A 21736-nucleotide genomic window follows, 5' to 3' on the forward strand; every position below is an offset into this window, starting at 1 on the left:
TTGAATATCGTAAGTCCATGTATGAAATGGATAAATTAACCTTTGATCCAATCTGCAATATTTAGGTGGCTTGGTGAGGGTTGGGTACGGGATGCCGGCGCTCGGGATTCCAGGCGTCAAAATCCTGAGGCCGTCATCCCTGCAGGGTTTGGATACCAGGTAGGCCAGATAGGAGGTTACAGTAGTCCAATCTAGAAATGACCAGTGAGTGGATGAGGGTTTTAGTAGCATCCTGGGTGAGAAACGGTCTGATCTTGAAAATATTTTTGAGATGGAAACGACAGGACTGCGAGAGGTTCTGGATATGTAATTTGAAGGAGAGGGAGGAGTCCAAGATAACTATAAGACAGCGCTCTTTGGGACTAGAGGACTTAGTTGTGTAATTAATTGATAAATAAAAAGTGTGAAGTGAGGTTATGTGGGAGGGTGGGAAGATGATCAGCTCAGTCTTAGACATATTAAGTTTAAGAAATCGCTGGGGCATCCAGGAAGAGATAGCAGAGAGACAGTTGGAGATACAAGTGAGGAGAGAGGGGAAGAGGTCAGGGGAGGAAAGTTAGATCTGAGTGTCATCAGCATAGAGATGATAATGAAGATCAAAAGGGCTGATGAGTTTACCTAGAGAACAGAACCTTGTGGAACACCTACTGTAACAGGATGTGGTCGGATAGTGGAGTGGTCAGAGGAGACAGAGAAGGATTGGTCAGAGAGGTAGGAGGACAGCCAGGAGAGGGCAGTATCACGTAGACCAAGGGAGTGAAGGATTTGCATGAGGAGAGGGTGGTCCACAGTATCGATGGCAGCAGAGAGGTCAAGGAGAATGAGCATAGAGTAGTGGCCCTTGGATTTTGCAACAAGGAGGTCATTGCTGACTTTCGTGAGGGCAGTTTCAGTTGAGTGTAGAGGGTGGAAGCCAGACTGAAATAGGTCAAGCAGGGAGTTGGAGGAAAGAAAGGCGGTAAGGTGCTTGTAAATAATACACTCAAGGAGTTTGGATGCAAAAGGGAGGAGAGAGATGGGTCGGTAGTTGGTGAGAGTGTTAGGATCAAGGGTAGGTTTTTTAAGAATGGGGCAGAGAAGGGCATGTTTGAATGCAGAAGGGACAGTGCCAGATGAGAGGGAGAGATTGTGGAGGTGGGCAAGATGGGAACAGGCACAAGGAGGTAGCGGAAGAGATGTGAAGGGATAGGGTTAAGGGGAGGTGGATTTGGGGGGGGGGGGGGGACCGGATGAGGGCCACGACTTCCTCTCCAGATACAGGGGAGAAGGATGTCAGAATTGATAAAATGGATGGGGATGGGTGATCCAGGAATGGATGTTTAATGTTTTAGGACACTTCAATTTCCAGTTTTATTGAAATTTTAGGCAATTCAAGTCCAGTGAATAAACTGAAATGGTACAAAGATCAGCAGTAAACTGCTAGAGGTTTAGATTCGCAAAATCTGAAAGACAATGTAAACTTCACAATTAAAAAAAGGCTCTTTGAGTTAAGAACTTAAAGCCTGATTCAGAGCCGGACGCTCTTTCAGAGCGTCCGCTCTGAATCAGTACCCTCCCTCTCTTTTTTTAGAGCGGCCTCCTGGCCGCTCGCATTGCTGTGGGTGACCACCCACAGCTATAGCGAGTGGCCAAAAAGATGGTCGCGATGGTCATGACCATCGTGACCATTGGGCTTGCGACGAGACCCTTGTGGTAGGGTCTCGTGGCCGCAAGCCCTGGAGTGCTTTTGGCTCTATCAGAGCCAAAAGCACTCCCACTGACATCACTTGTGATGTCAGTGAGACCGGCCCCAGACGATAGGCGTTCCCATGGAAACGCCTCCGTCTGGCCAGCCACGCCCACCAAAGGGGGAGTGCTGTCTCTCACCATTGATAGCACACCCCCTTTGTAGCGAGACCCATAGCGACGGCTTGGCCGTCGCTATCTGGGTCTCGCGCATGCGCACGACGAAGCCGGCTCCCTCGTGCGCATATGCACTTGGCCAACATTGACCTGCTTGCGAGAGCTCAGCGCTCGCGAGCGGGTCTGAATTAGGCCCTTATATCTATCCTGCAGCAATGGAAGTAAATTAAGCCATTAAAGTTGATGCAAACATATCCTATAAGTGCCCAGACTTCTGTTGATTACTTTATGACAAACCCCTTGTCTGTATAAAAGCAGTGTTGGAAAAGACTGTTATTACACCCCCTGAAGTATTATTAGGAAAATATTTTTGGCAAGCAGCATATTGGTATTATAATAGTTAGAAAAGGGCATTGAACAAAGGAAGACATACAGACCATAATAACCTTTAAATGTATAGGTTTTATTCAGAGAACACTAAGGTCAGTGAGTAGTTTCCCATAACATCAAAAGGAACTTGGAAACTCTGCCAAGGAAAGGTCTGGCATACCCAAAGCCACAACAGAATCAGAACAAAAGTTTGTGAGTCAACAGCTCGTGTAATAGGCGGCTCACAAGACAACAGCTCAGACGCAGCTTACCACTTGCCGATGGAGGCAAATCTCAGTTCTAACTGTGAAGGGAAGACTTAAAGCTACGGATTTGATGGGTTAAATAACCAAAGATAGACATTGTCAAGATGGCAGTAATAAGATAAAGAGGCTTGCCAAGGAGCCCTGTAATTGGAATACCGAAGGCTAATGAATCCAAATTTAAATCTCTGGTTCTTCATTCAGGGTTTTAGTCAAATAGGTGAAAGAATGGTTCCGCAGTGTGTCCCTTCAACTGTCAAATATGGTGGAGGAAGCATGGTGGTCTGTGGCTCTTTTTCTGGATCCCAAGTTGGTGGCTTACTGAACCCAAAGAACTACCACAACATTTTGCAGCTCCTGAAATACTGTCTGATCTATGTCTAGATTCATGGGTTTATCCTGTAGCAAGATAATGATCCAAAATATTACTCCAGGCTATGTCAGAAATACTCTCAAGGGAATAAAATGGTAGGCTTCTAATTATGTAATGGCCAGCATAGTCTCCAGATTTAACCCCATTGAGCTGGTTTGGCTTGAACTGGACAGAATGTGAAAGCAATGAAACCTACCAGAGCAATACATTTGTGAGAACATACATTTGATTTCCATTGTAGAAAGAGTGGCACAAGGGTGTTTGGCAGTTATAGCTGCAAAATGTGGCTACTTTTAACAAAATGTAAACAACATTTTTGACTTGTCAAACAAAATGATTATTTGATAACTTAACTCCATTTCTTTATTACTCAATGCTTTAATATTCAGAGTACAATGGACATTAAACTGCTTAAATTTAAGTAAAATATGGGGAAATTTTTTTTTTCTATAACGTTTAACTGGTAGTGTACAAATAGAAAATAAAGCAATATATTGAAAATTGAGAATTCACAATGTGTAGGCTTTTTTCCTCAGTTATACTAAAAATTCTTGCATAGGCTGGAGCAAAGTGTGAATCCATTGCCGTACCTGTACTTTGTAAGTAGCGTGAATTTTAAAGCTTAAAGTTGTTGAGGTTCAAAATAAGCTCAGTGCGAGAGATCACAAACTTGGTTAGTGGACCTTTTATATCATTTGTTGCCAATGAGTGTTTATCTAACAGCATGAATAACTTCTTGATGAGGGATGGTAGCGTAGAGAGTGGTAACATCCTTCGTCACACAATCTGTACCAGGAAAGACCATCTTTGAGATTAATTTAGTTGTGCTGTGTATTAATTTTGGTCAGCTCTATATGTATGGCTGGAGAATGATGGTGATCTATGTAATGAAGGGATAGCACTAAACCCCATGCCGAGTTTATCGGCCTGTCCTGTGGATGAGTTATGTTTTATGTATTTGGTGTACCATGTGTCACACTGCTCAAATTGTGTGAATTACCTTGCCATTTACTGCAGGTCAGGATTTCTGCCTGACCTTGTTCGAGAACCATGACATCACCATCATGCACTATGTCAGCTGCTAGCATTCTTCCAGTGGGAGTGCTCCTGCCTCAGCTGACCTCAGCAGCCTATCATGGACTTGCAGCAGATTCATATCCCCTGTGAGAACTTCCTCTGGTGCCAGAGCAAAGAGTTGCTTCCCAGTGTTAAATTCAATCCTGTGGCTCCTTTGCGCAGAAAACCATCACTGCCATCTGGCTCATTATCTACAGTTCCTGTGTCCTGATCCTGTGTGCTGCTGTATTCCAGTTTAGGAATCACATGCTGTTCCAGTGAATTTACTCAGCAAACCGTTGCAGTCTATTATCCAGCTCAGTGCAATCACCAGCTGCACTGATTAGAGGATTCCTGCAATCAGCCTCTGCAAATCTGTTCCTGACCCTGGCTTTGTTGCTGACCTGCTTCTGTCTAATCCCTGGTACTGCATTTGGCAATCTGGTTTGACCTTGGCTATCCTCTACGATCTGCACACGTCTGCTCCCTGACAACCTTGTTATCCGTTTGGTTCTGACCTGGCCTGTTCACTACGCTGAAAGTCTTCTCCACTTCATCCAGAGTTACCCAGCATCTGTATAGGGGAACCTATTATGAGGGCCGCGACCTGTGTTTCGGTCGCAGCCAAGCCCATACCCTCTTGTGAGGGTCCTTGGTGAACACCGCCGGCACATTAGACTCCGCGCCTCAGAAATAGGTCACGCCAATCCCCAAATACTGGTTGCGTCCATTTGCCATCCGAGAGTTGCGACACCATGTACTGGACAGGTATGATTGGAAACTCCCTGGTTAGAAATATTCCAGTGTTTTTATCCACCCAGCCAATTATCAGAACCCAGATTAATTATCTATTCCATATATGTTTTAAATACATTTTTTGGATCCCTGTCAAGAAGCCTCTAGGCCTATCGCTATTGCTTTAAAATATGTTGACATTAATACATATAATCCAAAATAACAGGCCTGCTTTTATCACCATATCCTTTTAATTGAATGCCCCGAAAATTGCCTTGACTGAAGCTGGTATCCTAATAAGTAGATATGCACATTTTTAGATTTTAACGTTGTGTTATACTAACTATATTTTATTCAGTATTTAGCCATCCACAGCCGAGCAAGCACTTGATTTGCTTAACTTATCCCGGTCGTTGTATGCTGGGTATAAAGCATTTTCCTTTAATATCGCTAGTTAGTGTGTCAATGAAAAAGGTCTTTTTAGAGATTAAATTTATGTTTCACTTCTAGAGAGTGCTGCTCTTAATGCAATTTAGTGTAGTAAAAAAATAAATTACATTATCAAATCTATTCTCCTTTGTGTCACGGCTGGGCTTTCGTACTCTAACATTCAATCACTACTAGGCTCACCATACATGGTTCAATACTTGTTAAAAGAGAAATGTGCATAAAAAGACATTTATGTTTTCTTTTTTATTGTTAAATGTTAGTAATACAGATAATTGACAAAGCCGACAGTAAATACTTTTAAAATGGGCCTTTGCTTAATTTAAGCCTCACCCTTGTTATATGGGCTTCTGACATCTGTAGGTAGGGGATGTAGTCATAATCCCGGCTGTCGGGATGCCAACGGTAAGTAACGGGGTTAGTGGGAGGTTTGGGAATTTAGGGTTTGGCACTAGGGGGTGAGTTAGGTTTAGGCAGCAGGGAGGGGTAAGGAGAGGGTTAGGATACTTACCAGCAGGTGTCAGTATCCTAACTCTGTCAAGTTGCCGGCATCGAGATTCTGACCACCGGGATCCTGAGCGCCGGCATCCCTTACCCTACCTGTATGTAGGTACCAGTGTTCTCCCCAGGCAGTTTCCTGCAGGCGCATCGCCCGGTAGAAACAGCCTGTTGCCCGGCACATCCCCCCCGCCCCAATGCACCGCATTCCCAGTCACCCTCAATGTGTCCTTGTTGCCACGGATGCCGGAAGCGACGCCGAGCTGCGCCAACGTCACGTTCTTCACATTGGAGGCTCTGTGTCCACGGCAATAAGGACATGATAGTGAAGGTTCCAGGTGATGGGACACGGCGCATTGGGGCGGGGGAGGTGCCGGGCAGGGGATGCGGCATTGGGGCAGGAGGAGGTGCCGGGCAGGGGACATGGCATTGGGTCAGTGGAGAGTGCAGAGCAGGGGAAGTGGCATTGGGGCGGGGGGTAGTTGTACATCATAGTGCTGGGGCAGTGTCAGGCTGGATCCCTCCTCCTGTGTAAAGTACAGGTGGGAACTGCCCCTGGAAGTGGGGCCAGTATCTGCAGAGCTGTATAAAAAATATATTCTGTGTAGCCTGCAAGTGGGGCCAGTATATGGGCCTCTAGGAAGAAGATAATTAATATATAAATTGTTATTTCAAGTTTAAATCATTATAAGGTCAGGATTTAAAACATTTTATTATTTTTGCGAAGGCCCCCACCCGGCTACTTCTTGATGCCACCCGGCTGGAAATTTTTTCTGGGGAGAACACTGGGTACTATTTAATGTTAACCATCACACTGTTGCCTCTTGCTCTCTCCCCAGCTCATGTCTCCGCTCTTGGCTGGAGCAAGACACGTCCTGTCCAACTTGCAGAATGTCTCTCAATATGGCAGATGGCAGCAGGCCTCGCGGGGAGCAACAGAGAGAGAACATCGAGCAGAATATTATCCCTCTAACCGTGACGGAGGGACGACCCCGACTCAATCACCACAATCACTTCTTCCATTTTGATGGTAAGAATGATACCAGTATCTTCCAGCTGATGGGGTACATCTTTATAAAGACAATATAGTGTATTGGATCCTTGTAACTAAGCTATGTCTGAATAATGTTTGATGAATGAAGATCTCATCAGTGTTTCTCTTTTCTTATAGGTTCAAGGTTTGCTAGTTGGCTGCCAAGTTTCTCAGTGGAAGTGATGCATACGACTAATATACTAGGAATTGCACAAGCTAGTAACTCACAACTGAATGCCATGGTAAGGATGGAGTAAATACAGCAGTGCCAGTTGTACAAGATTATTCCACTTCCTGAACACACAGCATCCTGTCAGACAAGATAGGCGTTATATCAGAAGCTCATCAGGGCTAGCTTGTTGAATGACTGGTGACGTAAAATGTTTCAGGGAGCTGTCCTTGACCTTTAAAAGGAGTTAGGAGCCGTCTTTATTTTTTGTACATCACTATGTCCACCTGTCATTAAATAAACTAGATTGCATATAGTCATAATTATTTATAGAGGTATAAAATGTATAATAACCTTAAGTTTCTAAAATAATAATTGAAGGTGCATGTGGCTTAACGAGCTACATGATTTAGGAGTCAGATAGTAAGAATAGAGGGCATAGCTCACATTTATCATGTGGTAAAGAGTAATGCACTACAGAGTGTTTGGGAAGTCCTAGTATAACAGGCAACACACTTTACTAGTGAAATCCAACCTCAGATGTCCGTAATGCTGGGTACTCACCAGGCGATATATCGTTTGTACAGTCGACGAACAATATATCTTTCAGTCCATCTGGCAGTGTGTACACACACACTATGGCATTCAGAGGCGCTCGCTCTGAATGTGGGCGGCCGCTTGACTTTTCAAGTGCGGCCTCCTGGTCGCTAGCTAAGCTGTGGGTTACCACCCACAGCTTTAGCGACCGACCAGGTTGATGGTCGCGATGGTCAAGACCATTGCGACCATCGGGGCTTGCGACGAGACCCTAAGGTTGGGTCTTGGCAACCGCAAGCCCCAGGGAGCTTCCTGCTCTGATCGAGCAGGAAGCTCCCCACTGACATCACTGCTGATGTCAGTGCGGCCGCCCATAAAACGTCAAGCGTTCCTTAAGGAACGCCTCAGTTTGTGAAACCACCCCCTGCCCCACCCGCCACGCCTACAAAACGGGGCTAGCTGTCGATCACCATCAACAGCTGCGCCTTTTGTACTGAGCTCCGGAGTGAGAGAATTTCTCCCTCGCTCCGGGGCTTGCGCATGCGCAGTGCGGCCGCTGCGCGTGCGCAGACCCTAAACATCGACCCGCTTGCGTCTTTCACGAATATATTGCATCGGCCATGTGCACGACAGATGTGATATATCTAAAAAATATATCTTTCACATCTGCTTGTGTGTACACACAACCGACCGAGCCATATGTTAGCCCCAGGAACCAGCGATCATTACATCACAACTGGCTCTTCTGGCGGCTGGATTGGTAAGTGTGTATGCACAAGGTTGTTTGTGCATAACCTGGCCAAATCCTTAGATCGGCCTGACAGGTTGGTCGATCTAACAATTTGACATTCAAGTGTGTACCCCACTTAAGACTCTGGGCCTGATTCAGACCCGCTCGCTAGATGCGGTGGTTCCCTCCCAGCGTTTGGAAATTCATCTAAGAGGCAGGCGCTCGCACGGCAAGGCCCACTAAGCTTTGGCGAGCGATCACTTTGTGTTTACAGATGCCCACCGGCCTGTCTTTAGCCGCACACTAGCGAACGTCATCTCCAGGAAGTATATACAACCATCGGTACATCGGGTTCCATCGGATCTGACCGCAGCGCTTGAAGTTGACTGTACCCTACCGCAAGCACTGCGAGCACTTCACTGCAAAATTCAACCAGGTGACGTGTACTATGACACTGCCTGTTAATTATGTACGCCTCTGAAACGGCGTTGAAACACTCAGGCAGGCCTGTGTCGGCACCTCCACTCCCCCGTTACTTCTGCCCTGCCCCTGTTACCACCCACAAACGGCTTCTCCTGTCACTCATTCCACTGGGCTGTCTTTGCAGGGCGAGCGAGCGCATCCCGGTCGCTCATACTAGTTTGCGCACTGCGAACTATACGCATTGTGCACATTAGCGAATATCGCCAGCAACGAGCGAGCTTTGCTTGCTAGCGAGCGGGTCTGAATCGGGCCCTCTGTGCGCAGCCACAATCTGACGATCTGTATTGTGTCCACAGGCCCGACAAGTTCTCGACATGTTCCCACAAGTACCATATCACCTAGTGTTACAAGATCTGCAACTCACTCGCTCTGTGGAGGTTACAACTGATAATATTTTAGAAGGACGTATCCAAGTACCTTTTCCCACGCAGGTCAGTGCATTGCCAAGGGCTGACCTTCAGTTTGTTCAAGGCCGGATTTATATTGAATTTCTCATAGCAATTATTATACTGCTAATAAATATGCATGATCACAGTACAAGATGGGAGGGAGGGATTGCAAATGCAGCCTGAAAGTAATACAAGCATACACATCTTCACTTTCCAGAGGCCCGATGACCCCAGACCTGATAGTTCTCCAGATGGCAGCGAGCAGGAAGAGAATAATACTTTTGTTCAGGTAAGTACTTTAGGACTGCAGTGAACTTGTCAAAGGTAATTATTATATGACTTTCTATTGTCTAGATCAGGCATGTCAAACTCAAAATCCCAACCGGACCAAACATTCAAGGTCTAAAGCTGGCCACACATCTAAAGATTATCTGTCCAACCAGCCAACTAGTTGATTGGTTGGAATGAAAATCTGGTAAGGAATACAATCAGCAATTTGCTCCCAAACGCTGGAAAATGGACCAAAACTGTTGTTTGAACAAATAGTTTAGATCAAACATTTAACAAACTTGTCTGATGACCATTTTCATCTGTTTTCTGGCATTTAGGAGCAAATTGCTGATCATCATTTACTCCCATATGTTACCAGATTTTCATTCCAACCAATCAACAAGTTGGCTGGTTGGATGTAAGTTGGTCTAGTGTGTGGCCAGCTTAAGAGTGGGTGGGCCGCTAGAAAAAAAAAATCTTATATGCTATTTTGAAAGATTTTTTTATTAAGAAAAACCAACAATAAAGTTTAAGCAAAGAGATGTCAAGTATCGGGAAGAAAACATTAACTTTTTAATGTTTTCTTACCGATATTTGAAATCTTTTTGTGGTCGCCAATTTTCACATTTCAGGAGAAATCTTATTGGATGTGATGACTTTTAAAACTGAACCAAGATGAAAGTCTGTAAATTTGCACCTAGCAGGAGACTTGTTTCCTTTCGTTAATGAGAATAATTGCAGGCAGTATTTACAGGTGTGATAAGTGACTCCAGTCTCAGCTGCAGCACTTGTCCTGTCCCAGCTCGCTGAGCTTGTTTCACAGGTGCCTGTACAGAGGTCTGGATGTGCAACAGAGGTTCAGCTGGGAGCATGACCGTAGGCCTTGCGGCGTCTGTAGCCGGCAGCGTGTTACTGCCAGAAGGTGGGATTCTGGGAGTGCATGTCTTGTGGGGTGTGGCGTCTCTCCCGGCATCACGTGACACTGTCGCGCTGCATAAAATGTGCATTTGGGCCGCATGTTTGACATGAACTTGTATGCTTTAATGCACCCATTATAGAGATTTGCTATAATATTTCTTTGCACTCTTTGCTGCATAAGACTCTTTGTCTTATGCAGTACCATGATCATGTCATCCTTTCCCTAGTGCCATAGCTTAATTTTGGCTTCTCGAAATGCCTAGCAATGGTGTTGCTCGGTACCTGCTTGTCTAGTTACCTTTCGTGTTCTAAGGAGCAGTCACAAGTGCTAATAGGTGATACTAGCGTAACCGGTATGATTTACCGCCGGACCCCTGGCCGGTGGTTCAAATCCTGACAGCGGCTGCCCGAACAGGATGAAAATCCTGATCATCCCCAGGTAAGTATTCACTAACCTATTCCCCCACCCTAACCCTCCTTTAGGGTGCCTAACCTTCCTCCCAGTGCCTAACCCTAATCCCCCCTCTTAGTGCCTAAATCTAACCTCCCCTTCCCCACCTCCTAAACCTAAGTCCCCCGGGGGGGTGCCTAACCCTAAGTCCCCCCTGGGGGTGCCTAACCCTCCCTCCCCCTAGCCTAAACCTAACCTCCCGGGGGGGTGCCTAACACTAACTCCCCCCCGGGAGCCCTAAACCTAACCCTCGTCTCCCTGTGGCTGTCCGCAGCGGCGCCCGGCATCACTTCGATCGGAATGCCGGGCGCCGGTCTCCTGGCGTCGGTAAAATGACAGGCGTCTATGTGTAGACGCCGGGATCCCTCGCCGGGATTAAGCAGTCGGGAAGCCGGCTGTCGGGATTAGGTCCGCCGACTTCCCGACTGCATACCGTACTAGCATGTCTAATTCTTCTCATTACAAGTTATACTTACTCTGTTGAAGTAATATGTGCCCTGAACATAGATAAGTTGTGTCTCACCTGCGTGGTGTTGGAAAGAAGAGCGGCTGTTACTTTTTGTGCACAACATCCGCACCTAAAAGGAAATGCAGAAGAGATTTTTGCGGATAAGTGTAAAAGTTCATACTTTGGGCATTATCCATTGTAACTTTTTATTTTCAGACAGCAGTGATTGTGGATTTTATGCATAAAAGTGTCATTCTCTTCTCCTTGTCTTGAGCTAACATTTTCTGTGGCTTGTTAATGTCCTGTCTCAGACTGAGCGTGTCCCATTGGATCTATCGCCAAATGTGGAGGAATATGGAGATTTCAGTGAAGTTGAGCCGCAGCCGGTGGAGGTAGATGACTTTGAGGCCAGAGGCAGTAGGTTTTCCAAATCTGCAGAAGAGAGGCAACGAATGCTTGTACAAAGGAAGGAGGACATGGTGCAGCTAGCAAGAAGGTGAGGGAAGAACCATGGAGAGAACTTGCTTATATATTGTAACATTTATAAAATAGAAGACATGAATGCCGTTGATTTGGTTAAAGACCCTGAAAAGTGGCTGTATTATCTAAATGATGGAACTGTTTGCAGGCTTTAAATAATTCTGGTGCGACATGGCTAGACTAGGGGGTAAATTTACTAAAGTGCAGGTTTTTAGAAGTGGAGCTATTGCCCATAGCAACCAATCAGATTCTAGCTATTCTCTCCTGATCATTAAATGTTAAGTAGAATCTGATGGGCAACATCTCCACTTCTAAAAACTGTCACTTTAGTAAATGTACCCCTAGTTGTCTGCTATGGTCATATGTAGTCCATAGAGGCACTAATAGCACCACCTTGTGGTGAAGTCATGGTGTATGCTTGTTTGGTATTACAAAACAACTATTGTGAAGAAAACTTTTTAAAAATTCTATCAAATGCTGGTTTGTGCCTTTTATTCACAGCCTAAAACAAGGATATTCAACATGTGGCCCTCCAGCTACTGTTAAACTACATATTCCAGCATGCCCTGCAACAGTTTTGGCATGGCTTCAGCAAAACTATGGTAGGGAATTCTGGGATGTGTAGTTATACAGCAGCTGGAGGGCACAGAGCCATTGCCATTCATTCACAGGTGTTGTGATTTCACGAGCAACCCAGGATTTACAATGATCCTTGGCTTTCTGTCACCTCATGGACCAAAGTTCCCACCCATCACCTGAGAGGAGTCCTTCATAGTCCTCTGCCAGAAAATAAAAAGAATTGAAGTTTCAGACTAATGACTGTACAGCAGTGTTTCAGACCTCTTCAGCTGATAAAGAGGAGACATAAAAAGGGATTTCAAATAGAACAAGTTTGCTTATGCGAAAAAGTCAAATTCAATGATTACACAGAAAGTATTTATTTTTCCTCTCGTCTAGCTGGGGAAACACTGCAACCACGGGGAATAGAGGGTAGTCCAAGAGTTAGGCACTAAGGAGCCTATTCCTCAACACTAAATGACCCGGTAACCATGTGGAAACGCTAGTTCCCGCATATTTTAGTTACCGGGCCATCCATCATCGGGTCCGAAAAGGATCCCTGATATTCAGTAAACTCCGAAAACTGAAGGTTTTTGGAGTTTGCTTTCAAGAACAAACGCCATTGTCAGATGGCGCTTGTTCTCAGATCACAGCTCCTTCCTATGGGGAAAGAGTTCCGAGTGGACCCCTCCGCTGCCTCCTCACTGCCTACCCGGCGGCTGTGCGCATGTATGACCTCGGGTCACACATGCGTAGCTGGAACAACAGGGAGTAGGTAAATAACACAGCTACTTTTGTAGCTGTGATACTAACCGAGGGGCACAGCTGCTTTTCGGAGAAGCTCCCACACCGGAGCAATGATGAATTGCTTCGGTGTAATCTATCCCTCGCAGCAAGTTCAATACTTCATCATCGGAGGCCGTACGGCCGCCGATTATGAATAGGCCCCTTAGTTTGTAATCTGCACAACTGTGATAAACTCTTCCCCCTTTATAACGTCTGCCATCAGGGAAACTACCTTTTAACTAGATGCCCTAGGAATAAATGCACTTCACAATCTGTTAAAGGCAGTTTCCTTATAAATTAATTTTTTTATTTTCTGCAAGCACCTCTACATCTTAGACCACACTAAAGAAAGTATCTAGGCTTCTCTTCTCACTGACTGGAGGTGGTAATTGCTTATTAGCATTCAGTCCAAAGCTGCAAAGTAATCTGATGTCCAGAAGAGGTCAAGGGAGAGAGCAATAAATATAGCAGTTCCCCCTAAGAAGAGAATGGCATAACGGGAGCTGTGCAAATAATGCAGCTCCCCCAACACTCTTTCCTGTAAGTTACACCGATCATTCTAGTGGCACTAGACTGCCCCAGTAGGTTGTGGTACTTGGCCATCCAAAAGTTGACGTTAGGTCCTTCCTGTCGATTTCCTCTATGACAAGATTTTATAGATTGAGGTTTCCTTCAGGGTAATTGTTCTATTGGCTTGAATGGTGTGGATATTGAATCCATGATTCTCAAAGCTAAGGGTCTCAGACAGCGTGGTTAATACCATTACTAAAGCTAGAGATCTGTGTCTGCTAGAAAGTACCATAGGTTTGGAGATCCTTGGTGTAGGATGATCTTTAGATGGTGGGTTGGTTCTTTGAAGGTACAGATTTTGTCCCTGTCCATTTATTTTCAAAGAAAACGTCCTTCCCAGCCTTAGCATGACTGGGAGCGTTTTCATATAGGGGGTCTCTATATTATTTTTTATGATAACAGACTTATCCTGCGTACTAAGTCCTTTTTTCAACTGGAAGTGATATCTAGAGACCACCTAAATGAATATATTGTTATTTCCTCTTTAAGTAGGTGTCCATTTTCACCTTGTAAGGTGTTATCTGTATAGGAGTAAGGGGGGGGCTTGGACTGCACACCCTAATTTTAAACATAATAGGAGGTGCTGCCAAGCTGAGACTTGCAGTACAATGCAGGGGACATAGAATGCAGGCGCACACTCTAGGTACTAAGAACAATGATAGACAAAATAATCCTGATAAACTACAATTAACATGGAGTATAAGTGAGGTTCTTAGTACATGTTTGGCCAAAAATGTTTATCCATCCACAGCGTCAAGGTGAACCCCATAAGATGGGTCCCTAACATCCCACAAGATGGGTCTATACTGTTGTGCGCTGCACTGTGCCATGTTTAGGCACAGGCTCCTGTAGCTCACCCAAATGTCAGACAGGACCAGGGTGTCGCATACTAATATATTATATATGTGATTGCACAGTGCCATATTGTGTGTCAGACATGTCTGACAATGGTAACGAGCACAATGCTCCACCCGTTCTGCTATCTTGCAGGTTATGTGCTGCAAGTTTAAGTGAGGAGGTTTTGGTTCGGGGAGGGTTATTTGTGAGGTACAAATATAAAGTATGGTGGTTGCTCAAATCGGCTTAATGAAATTGCCCCGATGCTTCTAAAGGGCGGGGTTTACACGGAACCAGAGAAAAAAAAGGGATATTCCCTCCAGCACATTGCAGCAATATTGGCAAAAATACTTGAATCCTACATCATAATAGAAATTCAGAGGTATTAGTTGCATACATTTGCAAATATATGATTAAGCGCCGGGCCAACGTCAAGGCTCCTCTATACCAGCGTCCCTAACATTAATTGTGAGGTGTTATAATCCTCCTTGCACCTCAACCCCCCCTACAACGGTACAGGAACCCCCTTGGGCTGCCTTTTCTCAGGTCCTGGCCTACATTGCTGGCCGCCTGGCGGTACCAGCTGTTTTTCCCCATATGGGGTTACCTCTGCAAACCATCATTCCCTCTCGGGTTATACCACAGATTATGCAGACTCGACCTGTACCACAGCAGTTTGTCATTCCCTTACAGGCAATACCAATGCACCCACCATAGGTAGATGTTTTCTCTACTTCAGTGCAGAGCCTGGCAACTTCCTCTACTGCCCTTCAGACCATTTTGCAGGGTGAGAAACCCATGAAGCCCGCTAAGCGGCCTGTGTTGTCATCTGACTACGGGGAGATTGCGGATGCATCTAACCTTGATTCCCCTCTGCAAGAGGCGGAGACTAGGTCAAATATTAATATTCCTGCCTTGGTGCGTGCGGTTAGATCCATATTGGCAATAGAGGATGATGAGCCTGCCCCTCAATCCAAACACCCTCAGTTTAAATGGGAAAAGGTGACTTCGGCAGTCCCTCTATCAGACCAGCTGGTAGAAAACATGGCTGCTGCCTGGCAATCACCTGGTAAGAGGTATCAGCCTCAAAAGCGTTTGGCCTCATGTTATCCATTTCCTGAGGCTCATTGTAAAAAATGGGAATCGCCCCCTGCGGTGGATTCTCATGTTACACGTATAATAAAGTGCTACACTACCTATGCCTTCCATTTCTTCCTTAAAGGATCCTACAGATAGGAAGATGGAAACTTGCCTGAAATCGATATACTCCCTTTCAGGAGCTATTGGCCGCTCATCCATGGCTATATCATGGGTAGCTAAAGCTATAGAGAGCTGGGCCGATGCGCTTGAGGACTCCCACGGAAGCTCCTGAGAATCGGATGTCATTGGTTGGCCACATTAGGGATGCGGCTGCATATATTGGTGAGGCTGCTCTGGATGCCAGTCTACTGACCTCCAGAGTCTCGGCCGTGTCTGCTCGCCATTCCCTGTGGCTGCGCTCTTGGAGGGCTGATGTTGATTCTAAGAAAGGCCTGGAAGCCTTACCATACAATGGGGAGATCTTGTTTGGTCCAGACCTGGACAAGATTGTTGACACATTGGCAGCATCGAAATCTGCGCTTCTGTCTTCAGTATCTGCCCCTTCAAAGGCTCAAACTTCTTCCTTTCGGTCCTTTCTTCCTCAAGGAAAACCCAAAAGGCAGTCCTTTCCTCGACAGTCCCTGAGTGGGAGGACGACGACTTCAGTTCGCCCAGTGCTGGTGTCAAACCACCAAGGACGCTTGGGTAAGAGAAGTGGTCTCTCACGGGTACGCCTTCTCGTTCCTTTGAAGACCTCCTCACCAGTTTTTTGCACAGGCCCTTCTTTGGACAAGAACAAGGCCTTACAGATCCAGGAAGCCATACATGCCTTGCTGCAAGCAGGGGTAATTGTGCCAGTCCCACTGTCCCAGCGAGGGACTTGTTATTATTCTACTCTCTTTCTGGTGCAGAAGCTGAATGGGTCTCATCGGCCTATCCTCAACCTCAAATCCCTGAACAAATTTCTCAGGGTGCCCAGATTCAGGACGGAGACCCTACGCTCCATCATACTTGGTATGGAACCTCGGGATTTTATGGTATCACTGGATATTCAGGAAGCATACCTACATTTCCCTATAACTCCTTCTCAACAGCGTTATCTCCGGTTTGCTATACTACAGCAACACTTCCAGTTCCGGGCGCTACCCTTTGGCCTGTCCACAGCCCCAAGGGTGTTTACCAAAAGTTATGGCTATCATGGCGGCACATCTGCAGAATCAGGGGATCCGGCTGCTACAATACCTGGACGACCTTCTACTGTTGGCGGGTTCTCCAGTAGTGCTTCGCCACCACCTACAACTGACAATTGCCTTTCTACAGGCGCACGGGTGGTAAATCAATTGGAAAAAGTTCTCCCTGAATCCCTCGCAGAGGATGATTCATCTGGGGGCCCTACTGGATTCTCATCAGCAGAGAATCATTCTGACTTCAGACAAGATCTCGACATTACAACTACAAGTACGCAGATGCCTCCACAGTCGCCGGGAGTCAATACACTCGGCGACTGAGGTTCTGGGGTCCATGGTGTCCACCTTCAATATGGTGGAATATGTCCAATTTTATTCCAGGCCTATGCAGGGGCTGATCCTCTCCAAATGGAACAGATTGCTCCACCAGATCAAAGCACAGACAATAGTGCTCTCTCCGGAGGTGCGTCTGTCTCTGTCTTGGTGGCTACTGACATCTCATCTAACCAAGGGTCACCCCTTTTGGATCCCGGACTGGGTACTCCTAACAACGGACGCCAGTCTTCGGGGCTGGGGCGCTGTGTCTGGTCTGCACTCATTTCAGGGTCGTTGAACATTAGTCGAAGCAACCCTTCCATTCAAAATATTGGAACTTCAGGCTGTGTACAGGGCCCTCAAGCTGGCCAAACACATACTTCACGGGAAACCCGAGCAGGTTCAGTCCGACAACGCCACCACAGTGACTTACATCAACCACCAAGGAGGCACTTGAAGTTGGGCAGCAATGACAGAAGTGTCATGCATTCTGACATGGGCAGAGTGTCACCTCCCGGCCATTTCGTCAGTGTTCATTCCGGGAGTTCTCAATTAGGAAGTGGACTTCCTCAGCTGTCACGACATCCAGGGGAATGGTCTCTTCACCAAGAGGTGTTTCAACTCCTAGTGGACAAATGGGGCCTCCCAGAGGTGAACCTCATGGCCTCCCGACACAATCACAAATTACCAGTGTACAGGTCCAGAACAAAAGATGAGGCAACCTTGGTTGACGCTCTGTCAGTGAAGTGGACCTTCCAGTTCGTGTACCTGTTTCCTCCAGTCTCCCTTCTTCCTCGAGTTCTTCGGAACTTCAAACAAGACTGAGGCACTGTCCTGCTGGTGACTCTAGCTTGGCCCAGACGTCATTGGTACTCAGATCTTCGGAGTCTCTCCATCGACACTCTGTTCCTGCTGCCTCAGTGTCCGGACTTGTTGTCTCAGGGTCCTTGCCTTTACCCAGACCTGGGTTGTCTGTCTTTGACGGCGTGGCTCTTGAGACGTCCCTCCTAAGGCCCAAAGGATTCTCTAGCTCTGTCATCAACACGATGCTTAGAGGGCGTAAGCCAGCTTCTGCTAGGATATACCACAGAGTGTGGCATAAATATTTCCAGTGGTGTCATCCCAGGAATTACGACCCCCAGGTGTTTTGGATCTGCATAGTCCTGGCCTTCCTTCAAGCTGGATTGGACCTCGGACTCCGCCTGGCCTTGCTGAAAGTGCATATCTCTGCACTGTCAGTATGGTTCCAATGTAGAATTGCTCCTCTTCCGGATATCCACACCTTCCTCCATGGTGTCCTCCAGATTCAACCTCCCTTTGTCCCCCCAGTGGCTCCTTGGGATTTGGCAGTAGTTCTTCAGGCCCTCCTGGGTCCTCCATTTGAACCACTAGATTTGATAGAACTTAAATGGTTAACAGCTAAGACTTTCTTCTGGCGATTGCATCTGCACAGGAGAGTGTCAGAATTGCTCCTGTCGCTCCCCCTTCCTAATATTTCACCAGGACAGGGCTGTGCTTCGCAGTTCCTTCCTAAAGTTGTTTCTAGTTTCCACATTAATGCGGAAATTATAGTGCCGGCCTTTCAATCACCAGACATCTCGGCAGGTGAGGCCTCTTTGGACGGAGTCCGCGCCCTGAAAATTTATGTGGACCGTACCAGTTCCCTCCGGAAATCAGACTGCTTATTTGTGCGCTCTGGTTTCCACAAGAAGGGATGGCCAGCCAATAAAAAAACATTGGCTAGATGGCTTCATATGACTATCTCAGAGGCTTACACGCAGGCTGACCTGCCTGTTCCGGCTTCTGTTAATGCTCATTCTGTGGGCAGCTTACCGTGGCGCCTCGGCTGTTCAGCTTTGTAAGGCGGCCACGTGGTCTTCTGTCCAGACCTTTCTAAGATTCTATGCCTTTGATACCTTCATCTCTCAGGATGCAGGATGTCGGACATTGCAGGGTCCTTGCAGCAAGTGTACAGGCATTCGGCAGGTTGCCTGTACACACAGTCAGATGTGCCAATATATCTGCAATATTTATCGCCATTGGCTGTGCTACAGGGCAGATGCAATATGTCTATGAACAAGGTCGTTAAAGACATATCATCTGTACACACCTGCCGATGCACTACAGATATATCTGTCAGTGTGTACCCAGCATTATGTGAATAAACTTACCCCCGTGTTACCCTGCAGTAACTGTCTGTCACAACTTTCACTGTCATACCCCCATGCACAATAAAGGTACCGGAAATAACTCCACAATACAACATTGCTTACTTGGAATCCCTGCTTATTTATTCCCTGCTGAGCCCCTATCAGTGATGGAGCTGACTGCCACTAGTGATGCAGTGGATCAACATGAAATGGTGACTACAGTGTTCTGTGATGTCTATTTCACCCTAAAGCCGGGTACACACTAGACGATCTAATGTGCCCGACATTTTTAGCTACGGGACCCATTGGGGGAGCCGGTATCGGCAAGTGCATACACACTTGCCGATGCTGGCAGCGTCAACGGAGGCCATGCTGCATTTGGCGGCATGGCCCTTGCTAACTATATCCCCCATCGAACCTGCATGTAGGGCTGACAGAGGATGTCACTGCTGACCCACGAGAGCGTGCATTGTCCGCGACATAGAAGGTACACACTAGACGATGTGCCCGATATTTACCTCCGATTTGCCGGATTGGGCGACACATCGTCTAGTGTGTACCTAGCATAACCAGTTATGTAGGGAGGCAAAAAAAATGTACTAGTTAACTGTTTTGTCGGTTTTAATGAACAGTTGGAGTGAAATGATTGCCATGCATAGGGCAGTGCCACTGTAACTTGTAAGTACCATGCAGAAAGGGTGGCACTGTAGCTGGACCCTGGTAGTTTCAGTGATGAGTTCAGAGCGATTATTAGCCCCATGATTGCTGCAGACAATGTGCAAAGCAGCATTCTGTTTTTGCAGTGCATAAGTGCAATATAAGGAGGTGACTCTAATTATTTTCTGTACACATGAGCTTTGCGGGTGCTCACTCTCAGCACCTGTAACCAGTATAATGTATTTGAGTACTATAAGCATTTTAGTCTGTCGTCAGATTTATATTAAAGTGGACAGTATTGTCTAATGCAGTTTTATTTATTTTTTATTCCTACAGGCGCTATTTGAATGGAACTTCAGACGAAGACTTGTCTACATATTCAGATAATTGGGTTCCTTCTACAGACTCGGTAACCATTCGCAGACACACGCTGGCAGCTGCTGCAGAGCGCAGAATTCAGTTGCAGCAGCCCCCTCAATAACGGCCAGAGCACATGCATCGAATTCCCTTGCTCCTTGTGCACAAGAGACTCCTACCGGCCCAGCACCTTGCTCGTCAGCTACTCCAGCTCGACCGACAGAGACCGCTTCTGTCATTTCTGTTTTTCCTGGCAGGCCTTTGTTTTAAAAAGAAGCAAGACTGCTTCTAGGCTCTGATGCACTCTTTGCGTGCTAGATACTGACTCCTCTACATGGAAGCTAACAATCATCCTGCAGTCTCGGAGAGGAACACAGACGGGGAAACCTTGTCAGTATTTTAGATGGAGGAAGAAGCCTCTGGTGACTCTAGATATTAAAGCAAAATACATATTAAACACTCATCCTCTTTTTATGTATTTCTTGAGCAGCAACTAACATTTCTGGCAGTGCTCATAGTCAAGGACTACACTATCTATACTCATGGCCGTCCCATAATGGTGGCGATTTGTTTACAGATCCTGCAAATTATGTTTGTTAACCTTCAGTTGTCACATCCCGTAGATCGACTCACTCATCTGTTGGATCCCGACCAGGAGAAATGGGACTCTAATAGGTTGTAATGAAGACTCGTTGGATGCTTTCCTGCCACACAACTATTGTGTTTGCAAGTATTTAGGCTTTTACTGTGCCCTAAGACAAAGATATAAAGAAACGTTATAAGTACTAATGGCTAGTGTTGGGGGGAGGTGGCTCGTGTCATATAGAGAAAGAATTAGTGATGGTAAAGAGATTTCAGGTAAGTAGTTAATGAAGAGGAGATTTGGGTGTGTTGCAGCTACTTAGGGGCTTGGTCCTGCAAAATTGAATTATTCTGTTGCCAAAGGATCAGTGTTATTCGGCAGAATTGGCATGGCATGTTTTCTGTTCTATAGGCAAAACTTCTCAATGGACTGTCATGGCCACAGAAGTTCTATAGTAAGTTTCTCTTTCCATCTCCTGCTTTGTTGCTTGCACAATATTATTCATTTATGTGACCCTAACCAAACAGACAGACTCACATTTCTGTGTTTGGTTTGTTTGAGTCTCGGCCGCAGGAGAAACCAGACCTGTTTCCTCAGTTGACCTTTGGACATTAACCTACTGTACATCCCACTGTTTGAGTACATAACCACATGTAAGAATGTCGGGGGGGGGGGGGGGGGGGGGCCTGAGCCTTGCAACTAGGAAACCTTTTGTTTTAATGCCGCACAGGGTAACTATGCCTTGTGACCTGACTATTGCAAATGCTGGATTTTATTCTAAAAGAAATAAGAAATAAAAAATAAACTTTTTATCTGTGTTAAGCTTTTCAGTTTGTAATGGCCATTCTGTTACACTATACAGCATGCAGCCCATAAATTATATCATTACATTCTGTGGTATGTATGCTATATTTCAGTACTGGATGAATTGTCTATTTTGATTCTTTAAAGAACAATTTACTTAAAATGACAGGCCTCCTCTTCCCTGAGTAACATATTGGTACTCACATCTCCAGCAATACCATCTAGAACCTATAAAAAAAAAACAATATGAGAAGACATCACAAGTTTGGTATTATGCTGCTGCATATAGCACAATAGTATGTAGTAAAGACGTTTCATACAAACTTGGAGCTAGTAACCCACCAAATGGTTTCCATACTAC

At 46.0% G+C, this 21736-nt stretch overlaps 1 protein-coding gene across 3 annotated transcripts in view; it reads left to right on the forward strand.

Moving 5' to 3' along the window:
* The window catches only part of AMFR (autocrine motility factor receptor), a 56565-nt gene extending 35315 nt beyond the window's left edge, over window positions 1–21250 (forward strand). The window contains exons 9-14 of one of the 3 annotated variants that reach the window (XM_088471906.1): window positions 6423–6613; window positions 6755–6858; window positions 8832–8966; window positions 9142–9213; window positions 11323–11507; window positions 19968–21249. In XM_088471906.1, coding sequence (XP_088328032.1) covers window positions 6423–6613; window positions 6755–6858; window positions 8832–8966; window positions 9142–9213; window positions 11323–11507; window positions 19968–20112 — 832 coding nt within the window. In that variant the 3' untranslated portion in view covers window positions 20113–21249. Of the gene's footprint in view, window positions 1–6422; window positions 6614–6754; window positions 6859–8831; window positions 8967–9141; window positions 9214–11322; window positions 11508–19967 lie in introns of all 3 variants that reach the window. The other 2 variants (XM_088471904.1, XM_088471905.1) reach the window with 2 other exon arrangements.
* Window positions 21251–21736: the final 486 nt, after the last annotated feature.

The sequence above is a fragment of the Taudactylus pleione genome, unplaced genomic scaffold (assembly GCF_031769625.1).
Source record: "Taudactylus pleione unplaced genomic scaffold, aTauple2 ptg000117l, whole genome shotgun sequence".
NCBI lineage: Eukaryota > Metazoa > Chordata > Amphibia > Anura > Myobatrachidae > Taudactylus > Taudactylus pleione.